Source organism: Mirounga angustirostris, unplaced genomic scaffold, assembly GCF_029215605.1.
Source record: "Mirounga angustirostris isolate CCGP_5_RB_7025 unplaced genomic scaffold, mMirAng1.0.hap1 SCAF_3, whole genome shotgun sequence".
Lineage (NCBI taxonomy): Eukaryota > Metazoa > Chordata > Mammalia > Carnivora > Phocidae > Mirounga > Mirounga angustirostris.
In genome coordinates this window covers 57,714,910-57,727,030 of record NW_026991711.1, presented here as the reverse complement: position 1 = coordinate 57,727,030, position 12,121 = coordinate 57,714,910, and the positions used below count along the sequence as shown (strand labels likewise).

Here is a 12,121-nt window from a genome sequence, read left to right as displayed (position 1 = left end):
GGATTAATATTGTTAAAAATGTCCATACTACCCAAAGCAATCTATAGATTCAATGTAATCCCTATCAAAATTCCAATGGCTTTTACACAGAAATAAAACAAACAATCCAAAAATTTGTATGCAACAGAAGATTCCAAATAGCTGAAGCAATCTTTGAGAACAAAGCTAGAGGCATCATACTATCTGATTTCAAACTATATTACAAAGCTACGGTAATCAAAACAGTATGGTATTGGCACAAAACAGACACACAGATTGGTGGGATAGAATAGAGAGCCCAAAAAGAAACTCAAGAATACAGTCAATTGATTTGTGACAAAGGAGGCAAGAATATACAATGGGAAAAGGACAGTCTCTTCAATAAACAGTGCTGGGGAAACTGGACAGCCACATGAAAAAGAATGAAATGACCATATCTTACATAATATACAAAAATGAACTCAATGTAAATTAAAAACCTAAATGTAAGATCTGAAACCATAAAACTCCTAGAAGAAAACACAGGAGATAAGCTCCTTGACATTGGTCTTCAAGATCTGATTTTCTGAATCTAACACCAAAAGTAAAAGCAACAAAAGCAAAAATAAACAATTGGGACTATATCAAAATAAAAAAATTCTGCACAGGGAAGAACACCACCAATAAAACAAAAAGGAACTAACAAAATGTTGTATGTCAATTATACTCCAACAAAAAAAACCTAAAAATGAAACAATTATAACAACACCACTACTAAGCCTACTGAATGAAAGAAGATATTTGCAAATCATATATTCAATAAGGGGTTAATATTCAAAATACATAAAGAACTCACACAACTCAACAAATAACCTGATTTTTAAAAAAAGGCAGAGAGGGTGCCTGGGTGGCTCAGTTGGTTAAAAAAAGGCAGAGGACCTGAATAGACATTCTTCCAAAGAAGACATACAGATGGTCAACCAACACATGAAAAGATGTTCAAAATCACTAATCATCAGGGAAATGGAAATCACAATGAAATACCACCTTAGAACTGTCAGAAATGGCTAGAATTATAAAGACAAGAAATAAACGAGTGTTGACAAGGATATGGAGAAAAGGGCGGCTCATGCACTGTTGGTGGGGATTGTAAATTGGTACAGTCATTATGAAAAACAGTACAGAAGTTCCTCAGAAAATTAAAAACAGTACTATATGATCCAGCAATTCCACTTCTGGGTATTTATCTGAAGGAAACAAAAACACTAACTCAAAAAGATATCTATACCCCATTCTCAGTGCAGCATTATTTACAATAGCCAAAACATGGAAACAGCCTAAGTGTCCATTGATGGATGAATGGATAATGCACACACACGTGTGTGTGTGTGTATAAAACAGAAGGTTATTCATCCACAAAAAAGAATGAAATCTTGCCATTTGTGACATGTATGGACTGTCAGGGCATTACGCCAAGTGAAATAAATCAGACAGAGAAAGCCAAATACCATAAGATCATACTTATATGTGGACTCTGGAAGAAAAAAAAAAGAAACCAGCCACAAATACCAAGCTCATAGATACAGAAAACAGACTTATATTGCCGGAGCAGGGTATAGGGGTGGGCAAAATGGGTGAAGGCTGTAAAGAGTTACAAACTTACAGTTATAAAATAAGTAAGTCATGAAGATGTAATATACAGCATGATGACTGTAACTAATAATACTGTATTATATATTTGAAAGTTGCTAACAGAGTAAATCTTAAAAGTCCTCATCATAAGAAATCAGAGGGATAGACGAACCATGAGAGACGATGGACTCTGAAAAACAAACTGAAGGTTCTAGAGGGGAGGGGGGTGGGAGGATGGGTTAGCCTGGTGATGGGTATTGAGGAGGGCACGTTCTGCATGGAGCACTGGGTGTTATGCACAAACAATGAATCATGGAACACTACATCTAAAACTAATGATGTAATGTATGGGGATTAACATAATAAAAAATTTTTTTAAAAATTTCTAATTTCTTTTTTTTTTTTTTTAAGATTTTATTTATTTATTTGACAGAGAGAGACACAGCGAGAGAGGGAACACAAGCAGGGGGAGTGGGAGAGGGAGAAGCAGGCTTCCCGCGGAGCAGGGAGCCCAATGTGGGGCTCGATCCCAGGACCCTGGGATCACGACCCGAGCCGAAGGCAGACGCTTAACGACTGAGCCACCCAGGCGCCCCTAAAAATTTCTAATTTCTAATGTATGATGATGTGTTAACCAGACTTACTATGGTGATTATTTTGCAGTATATACAAATATCAAGTCATTATGTTGTATAACTGAAACTAACAAAATACTGTATGTCAATTATACTCCAACAAAAAAAAACTAAAAATGAAACAATTATAACAACACCACTATTAAAATAAAGAATCTCTTATATTCTCATAAATTATCTTCAATTAAGAGTTATATTGGGATGTACATTACCCTAAAAATATACAAATAATAAAAAAATACAAATAAAAATAATAAATAATAATAATAAAACTAAGATTGGAGATTGGTAGCATTTCCTAATTTAAAACTGTGCTTTCAAAGAGTTAAGAATTATTTTATCATTTAGATACCTTTTCAGAAACACATGATTAAGAAATGGTTACAAAAGAAGTTTCAATACATGTATCATATGGGGTGGGACTATATTTAATAATTAAAATACATCACAAGATGATTACTAAAATGCATATTATGATATATTAAAATACTCTGTAACTGATATTGTAATCTATTAAAAATCAAAAAACTGATTCCTTTCAGCTACAACCAAAGATTGACTTTATTTTTATAATCTTTATATATCAAATACATTCAAAATACTATAAACTTTCCAAAACTAAGATTAAGTATAATTTTCTTTGAAATGTGAACACTGTCATTCAAAAATTTCACATCCTATAAAATCAATAATTCTGTCTTCCTAAAAGAAAACAGCACAGATATCACAGAAACAGTAACAAAGAAGCACCTCCTGTCATAAAGTCATTGTTACCAAAACATTCATTTAAATGTCTACAGCTTCTAAGATTTTACTTACAGAAGAAAAGATGGCATTAATTTTAGAAATAAAGAAACCTGAACAAAAAAGTAAACTCAAAGAAAAACTTACTGATCTTCCAGACATGCCCACTCTCTAGACAAAGCAATTTGCAGTCAATGTAAAACTGTAGTTAAGCTTCATTTAATGTTAAACTTCACATTGAGCTCCAGAGAATGCCTTTGAGGCAGAATTTTTTGCCAAACTAAAGTAGCTCAAAATAAAAAAAAGAGCTCCTATATACTCAAAATGTTGTAGGAAATAATCAAAATTTTATTTGAGAAGAGAGATTATGGGGGCAGTGTTGGGGGGGGAGAGAAAGAGAGGAAAACAAACTATAAGAGACTTCTAGAGTATTAAAGAGGGCACTTGTTGTGATGAGCACTGGGTGTTGTATGTAAGTGATGAATCACTGCATTCTACTCCTGAAACCAATATTACACTATATGTTAACTAACTAGAATTTAAATTAAAACTTGAAATTAAAAAAAGAGAGACAGAGAGAAGAGAGAGATTATCATTCTTACAACTTCTATCATTATCCCTTCTAAAAGTGCTAAGTAACTGAGTAGCCATGTTTGAGAAATAATGTTGTGCTAAGATAATCCATGAATAAAAGTAACTTCATGCAATTTGGACAAACAAAATCAGTTCTGAGCCAAAACAATTATGAATATGATGACAGAAATTACTTTGCTAATTCCTGGGAGGCATATAAGCAAGAAGATGAGAACAGAATATGACAAAGCCACAGGGAGGTTATGATATTAAATAAAATGTTAACTACACAAAATACAGAGTTACTGGAATAAGCCAAATTTTAATAATTCTCCTGGCCTTATCCATGGATGAGCATTTCAGTGAGTCCTGACCCTCATTTGAATTTAAATAAGGAGTGAAGAAACAAGCAAGTAACACAGATGCTAGTTTTCACGATCTCCTTCTCGCTCCCTTGTTCGTATAGCAGTGAGTGGCCCTTCAGATGTCAAACTCGGGTCTACAGGAGTTGTAAAATGCACACAAGTCCAGGCAAGAAACGTAAATAAAAATGGGCTAAATATAGGATAAAAAAGACTGTAGAGATATGACAAATGTTAAATCCTAGTATCACATTCAAAGAAAAGATCGAAAAAGCAGACAGAAAAGATATATAACAAAGCAATGGTTAGATTCACAGATTTTTTTTTTTTTAAAGACTTTATTTGTTTATTTGAGAGAGAGAGAGAGCGAGAGCACAAGAGGGGTAGGGTCAGAGGGAAAAGCAGATTCCCTGCTGAGCAGGGAGCCCGATGAGAGACTCGATCCTGAGACTCCAGGATCATGACCTCAGCCAAAGGCAGTCGCTTAACCAACTGAGCCACCCAGGAGTCCAGATTCACAGATTTCTTAAATAGCAACAAGGAGAACCAGGAATAGTAAAGTATTATCTACAAATATCTAAGAGAAAGTAAACATCAATCTAGAACTGAAGATTCAGCTAAACTATCTTACAAAAAGTAAGAGTAAAGATACTTTAAGACAAAAAACAAGACAAAAACCTTGTAAGTTCACCCCAAACTAACCCTCACTAAAGGAATTATTAAAGTATGTATCTGAAGAAGAAAGAAAATGAAATCAGAAATGAGGTCTAAGTTGCAAGAAAGAATGATGAGCAAGGCAAAGAGCAAACATGCAAAAAATCTAAAAATAACACACCAAAATAATACAATACTACCAAGATCTAATTTGGAGGGTTCAAAAAAGCAAGAAGTAAGGTAACAGACAAGAACATTTGGGTTGGGAGATACTTAAAAAAATTCTCAGTATTTTAACTTTTAATTTCAAATTTCTTTTTCAAGATAACACAAACATAACATTTTATTTATGGCTTACATTAAAATAGGAAATCAGATTTTCTGTTGGTTGATCACTTGCTGAATTTAAGATCATCATTAATTGTTGGATAGTATTCATAACAGTCCTAGAGAGAAAAAAAAAAGGAAGAAATATTAAGCAATGAAGGAAAATAAACAAAATGCACCTATTTCACAAGTTAAATGAATCTTTCAAACTCACTATATCCTGTTTATCTTTAAGAAGTTCTCTGAAATAAGATTTTACAAAACCCTTGGTATACTGTTGCTTACAAGGAATTACATTTTTTTCTGTCATTTTTTTTAAATTAACATACAGCGTATTATTGGTTTCAGAAGTACAGGTCTGTGATTCATCAGTCTTATATAATACGCAGTGTTCATTGCATCACATTCCCTCCTTAATGTCCATCACCCCTTAATGTCCATTACCCCATCCTCCTACCCACCTCCCCTCCAGCAACCCTCAGTTTGTTTCCTACGATGAAGAGTCTCTTATGGTTTGTCTCCCTCTCTGGTTTCGGCTTGTTTTATTTTTTCCTCTCTTCCCCTATAATCCTCTGTTTTGTTTCTTAAATTTCACATATCAGTGAGATCCTATGATAATTGTCTTTCTCTGATTGACTTATTTTGCTTAGAATACCCTCTAGTTCCATCCACATAGTTGCAAAAGGGAATTACATTTTATTTAAACCTTTAAGAAAGAACATATTCATAATCACTAAGTTTGTAATTGAAGAACTGATATATTTATTTACTAAAACTGCATTTCAATAAAACATTAATTGGCCAAATTAATGATATTTTAAGAAGAAAACATATAAACTGGTATCAAAATGACAATTTTAAAAGAAAACATCATTACAATCAAATATTAAAGTTTTTCAAATAAAAATGGTAGGATATATTGTAATTCAAATGAAGAAGCATGTGACTTTCCTTTATAGAAGTCTTCAGATGAAAGCATACATAATTTTAGAAGTCTACACTGTTAAAGCATAAAATTGGGTCAGTCCCTTAAGATTTCTTTAATTCTATAATTGTGTGTGTGTGTGTATGTGTGTGTTGTATAGTAAACACTAATGTTCCAATTTTGGGAGTAGCAGTACATTGCTATTGTAGGTACTGTTTATTGATACAAAGAACTACAGAATGTAAACATGTTCAGTGAGCATTTTCTTTTTCATTTTTGTAACCTCAGGAAGAATTAGAACCGATGTCATTTGCTCAGTTTGGAAAAAGAACTTGTCTTTAAGTCTTTTAATCTCTTTTGGTGAAAGTTTCCATTTAGGAAAAAAGATGACAAACATTCCTGATTTTTTTTAATCTTCCTTATTATTACACCAAACTATTATACCTCTCTCAACTGATATTTATACTTCCTCACCTTTCAAATATTATTGCTTCTAAAACTTGTACATCTTCTAATCCACTTAAGCCCACTATGCCTAAAGCCACAAATAACTAGCAGCTAATACCAAAAGATCTTTCTCAATTGTTCCGATACTTGATTTCCTTGAAGTACGTGACACTCAAACACCTGCTTTTTCCTGAAATTCCCTCCATCCCCTGGCTTTTTTGGCTTCATTCTCTGGGCAGCCTTCTCGTTCTTTTTAACTTCTATCTAGTATTTAAATGCTAGCATTCTGGGTGTTATATGCAACTAATGAATCATTGAACACTACCTCAAAAACTAATGATGTACTATATGTTGGCTAACTGAACTAAGTAAATAAATAAATAAATGCTAGCATTCTTTAGGGCTCAGCCCTTAGCCAGCCATTCTTGCTATTATACCTTTACTTCAGGCAAACTCATCTATTTTTATGGTATTAACTTCCCCAGATGGTTCTCAGATCTGTAAGATCCTTATATCCCACTACTTACTGCTTCTTCATGTCCCATAAATGCCTCATGAGTAATATTCTAAGTATGAATTCATCAAATATTTATCAAACCTGTTCTTGTTCCTTCATTCCAACTGCCTACTCTTGGTTCAGATCCTCAGCATTTCTCAACTGAATTACTGCAATAGAGCAGTCCAGGGATTTTGACTCACTATATGTATGGTAGTAGGGTCTAGGCATCTGTAGTTTGGAAAAAAACCTCCTCAGGTTACTCTAATTTCCACCCTTGGTTAAGAACCACTATGACAGATTTACAGGTCTAATTCTCACCATGTCCTCCTTAGTCCATCCCCTCAAAAACTCCTACCACATAAACTTTCAAAAATCAACTCTAATTTTATCCTTACCCCTATTTAACACCCATATATAGCCCAAATCATGCACAAGCTAAAGTCCAAACTTATGGGTATGGCATATTAGGCCCTTCAGGATCTAGTATCCCTCCTCTCCTGCCATTTCATCTTCCCATTTAGTGAGTCAATAAAGAGCTGCTAATAGTTCCCCAGACACAGCATGTTGTGTTTTCTACTCCCATGCCCTTGCACATGCTATTCCTACTCCCTAAAATGTGTTCTCCTGTGTCACAGACTTGCATGTTTCAATATTCAGTTCAATAAAGTCCCTTTATTAAGTCCTTTCTGTGCCATCTCATTAGTTTGTCAAAAGTTTATTACTATACTTTACACTTATACAGAAATGTATCTTTATATGTCTGCATAGTCATTTGAAAAATATTACTGATTTCCCACTATGTACCAAATATTATCCTAGGTCCTAATTAGTAAATGGTGAACAAAAAAGCCATGGTCCACATGGTATCAAACTTAAAGGCTATTACGGGTATTGGCAAAAACAAGGAAACATACAAATTAATTTTTAATTACAAATTGTGATATACACTATGAAGAAATAGAACAGGATACTATGAGAAAGAATAAAGGAAATTACTTCAGAGAGAAATCTTTTAAAAAGTAGTATTTGTGCTGAACCTGAAGGAAGAGTAGCTGTTGGTAATTCAGAAGCAAAAAAAAAGAAGGAAGAGTTTCAAGAAGAGGGAAAAGCAAGTGTGAAAGTCCTCAAGTACAAAAGAAGAGCCTCAAGCATTCAGGAAACTGGCTAGTACACATGAGCAGGAAAACAAGATGAGGTTAGAAAGGCAACAGAAGCTGGATCATGCAAGGTTTTGTAGGAACTGTGAAGGAATGTATATTTCAAATGCAACAGGAAGCAGTCAAAAGGTTGGACAGCAGGGTGAACATGATCTAACTTACATTTCTAGAATATTATTCTGGGGTTCTCTGGAGAAAACAGTTGGTGGTGGGGATAGAGGAACAGTGAGGAGAGTAGACGCAGCAAGATCAGTTAGTAGGCTGCTGCAAAAAATCCAAAATAAAGAGGAGGAGATCCTGGACAAAAGTGGTGAGAGTCCAAATGGAGGACAGGAGATGGACTAGAGATATTTTAAAGGTAGATTCAATAAGACTTAAAAGCAGGTTAGATGTGGGAAGTGAGGAAAAGGACAGAAAAATGGTTTCAGTCCTTCTAAGTTGTATGCAGAGCAAAGGGTGATGATATATTTTTTTCCTTTTTTATTTACTGAGATGAAACACATTCCCATTCTAGGTTCTACTCCTTAAGGACAGACAGAACTAGGTTTAATAATCATGTCCTCAGCAACTAGTAAAATACCTTGCAGGCAAAGAGCACTCAATATATATTTGTTGCATGTATACATAAATATGTAACAGACCAGATGAACAAACTCATAAGGCACTGAATAAATAATTATAATGAAAATCAAAAGTAAGAAAATTCATACCTAACTGGAGTCTGTGGAAGAATCACATTCATCTCTTCATCAGAGTTACTTTTTCGGGGTGTTCTCTGCATTTCAAAACTAAATAATGATAAGCAAAGTCATTCAGATTGAAAATGCACAATTTGTGTTTTATGAGTCAAAAGAGCAGTATATTACTTGTTGCCTTCATACCATCATACAAAATGGTAAGTCAATAACAGAAGTGATAGGAAACAGATGATCCAAAAGCTGCTTAAATAAAATTTTATGTTCTTCACCATTGTTTTTCAGTTGGGTTTCTTCTACTAAGTTTATGAAAAACAGGTGCACCAATCATTAACAATTTTTTAAAAGTGAAAGTTAGATGCTATCTCTAGATGTTAGATGGTATTATGAACCGAGCTGTTCAGTGTTTAAAAATATCAAAGCTCAAGTTTTTCAATCATTATGCCTTCCAAAAAATTTACTTTGACTTAAATAAAATTTGAAACATTTTATTTGCATTTAACCTATAAGTTATATATATTTTCAGCTAAATATTAAAAGATATCATGCTAAAGACATAAAATAAACATACTTACAATCATTCAAATTTTTTGCAATTACTCTCAATCTACTTTAGAATTCTACATGATAATTCAAGAGAATATACTTTTGTATTAACATTTAAAAAAAAAAAAAGAACCAAGCAAGTAATAGCAGATGAAAGGGTAGGAAAAAGAGAGACCACTACTTAAGTAAACTAATTACTTCAACAATTTTCTTTTAGTGCACGTTTTAAAATTAAATTCAGCTTAATAAAAAAAAATAGTTGCTAGAGATGACAATTCACATTAAATCTCTATTTGTATATTATATGCTTAGAATACTATTTACCTTATTATTAGCTTTATAGAAAGGCACTTGAAGTAACATTATAAATGATATTTAAAGATCATGAAGTTAAATAAAAACCTATTTAATCTATCTATATTAAAATCAATCTATAGCAAAAGCATCTCAACAAGTAAAATTAGACCATGTACAATACCTGTCTACAGGATCAGCCTGAAGAGTTTTATCATGATCTAGAAATAATCTTGCATCAAGATCTTTGTTTTTAAGGTAAATCTCTTCATATTGTTTAGAGAGACTTTCCACCTCAAAAGAAAAAACAATTCTGATGAGTATCCTTTTCATATCATTACATCTCTCAGTTCACAGAAGTACAGATTTAAAGACTCTTTGTACATACACTTCATTTTCTAATATACAGAGTTCACATGCAATAAAAATAAAGCATATCTAAAAGTGAAAAATTCCTATTTTTAACTCTAATTTTAAACTGATTTTATGTATGCATCCCGTTCATTAGAATTTTATGTAGACAATGATCACCAGTAACACAAAACAGTAGGTATTATTATATAATTGCCAAGATCCTCCAAACATCCCCTACATCCCTCACTTCTAATCTTCCACCATGCTTATCAATATAAAAATATTTTTCAAACATAACAAATCCTCTTGATTATATATTCTCTCTACCTTTTCTAAATTGTTTGATGTACTCTAACTCCCTTTAGTTAAGTGTCTTGGACAAGAGTATTAGCTCAATTTAATTAGCCCAATTAACACATTTGCACAATGTATTCCTAATCTCAGATACTTCTTCATTTGCTAGAATCTGTAATTCTTTTACAAGTTCTGATTCATAATTTTCTAATCATAATTTAAAAACCAATGCCCAACAGACAAATACCTGGCATGACTTCTGCTATGACTTTAAAGTCTGAGGGTTTCTAACCTGAGAGAACTAAAATCACATTTCAAAAGGAGTGGCAGGAAGAAATCCAGTTAAATGTAAATTTTTTGTCTAAGTTTTTTAGGTAAAACAGTCATTCACATTGATTAAGTTTAATCATTGTTCCTGCCCGATCTTAGTGAGGCACTAATTATCAATCATTTATTTTATGAATTTACCAATTCATAAAAGGTATGAAATTTTTGAAATAAACATTTTTCACCTGAAAAAGATAAAGTTACAACATAGCCATTAAACTAAAAAAACTTAATCTTTGTCACAATATATTAACACTAGAATGAAAGTGTTAACTGACATTAGTGCTATATGAAAAATGCTGGGGTAGGGCGCCTGGGTGGCTCAGATGGTTAAGCGTCTGCCTTCGGCTCAGGTCATGATCCCAGGGTCCTGGGATCGAGTCCCATATCGGGCTCCTGGTTCAGCGGGGAGCCTGCTTCTCCCTCTGACCCTCTCCCCTCTCATGCTGTTTCTCTCTCACTCACTCTCTAAAAAATAAATAAAATCTTTAAAAAAAAAATAAAAAATAAAAAATAAAAGAAAAATGCTGGGGTAAATGTAAGGTTTATCTTAAGATTTCTATTAAAACCGAATAACATAACATAATAAAATTAAATTAAATTTAAAAAAACCAAAATCCTTTCTAAAGGAAGAAAAATTACAATGAGTGTCCAAGATTCTTTAGAGTTGTGAACAGTCTATTTTTTGGTACATCAGTTAATAAGAAAACTCGGTAATACAATATTTGGCCCCTTTTCTTGCCTCTCTAGTCTATCTTACCAGTCTTCTGTCCTGCATCCCCATCCTAATGAATTAGTTGGAGTTCACTGAACAGACCACACCATCACATATCACTGTCCCTTTGAATCTGTCATTTCTAACACTGGAAATGCCATTTCTCAAAACTTACTCAGCTCAGAAATCACACCTCTACACAGTTTTCCACAAAACCAATCTGCCCCACTTTGGATTAGGTGGCCCTCCTCTGAGATACCACAGCAACTTGTGCATACTTCTACCAGACACCTGCAGATTCCTGTAGTGTTCTCTTTCTTTGTTTTTCTCCCACTAACACCTTAATGACAGTGACTGTCAGTTAAATCTCTTATGGATAATATCTAGCGCAATGCGTGGAATATATTAAGCACTCAACAAATAACTGTTGGATGAGTAAGTTTATTAATTCAAGAACTAGTCACCAATTTGGGTCACAGAATCAGCAAACTAGCTATCTGATTTCATGTCTTTTGGTCTTGGTAACTAATGCCAGGTACTTCTAAAACATTGCTTTATCCCTGAGTACTTGTTCTTCATTTATCTAAGCATCCTTTTCTCCACATATTTCATCTTCCCACATAAAGTTCTCAGTTGTTCTGTTCTCATTGAAGAGCAAGACATTTGAGGCAAGATGTGAAAAGAAACAGATAGATGGATGGCACACCACTAAGGTAAAACATTTCTGCAATATAATCATAGCTGTTTCAACTGAATTTATTTTAAATGAGGTAGTTTAAAATATTCAAAAGAGATGCTCCACAATACAATAATGCCAATCATGTTGATGGCATCAATCCATGGATCCTATGCTTAAGGATGCATAGCAAATGAGAATCAAATTTGATTGTGCATATTTAGTTATATTTAAATATAATGGCATTCAGAAATTCAAAAGCCTACACTTTGATTTTTGAAAAATTTTAGTACAAATCAATTTTTAG

General features: G+C 33.3%; 1 protein-coding gene across 2 annotated transcripts in view; it reads right to left on the bottom strand.

Annotated features, from left to right (window-relative positions):
- RB1 (RB transcriptional corepressor 1) overlaps nt 1-12,121 on the bottom strand; it is a 162,846-nt gene that overhangs the window by 97,407 nt on the left and 53,318 nt on the right. For both annotated transcript variants that reach the window (XM_045869438.3, XM_054506319.2), the window contains 3 exons: nt 9,633-9,742; nt 8,624-8,701; nt 4,917-5,004 (listed from right to left, as the gene is read on the bottom strand). In XM_045869438.3, coding sequence (XP_045725394.2) covers nt 4,917-5,004; nt 8,624-8,701; nt 9,633-9,742 — 276 coding nt within the window. The remainder of the gene's footprint in view (nt 1-4,916; nt 5,005-8,623; nt 8,702-9,632; nt 9,743-12,121) is intronic.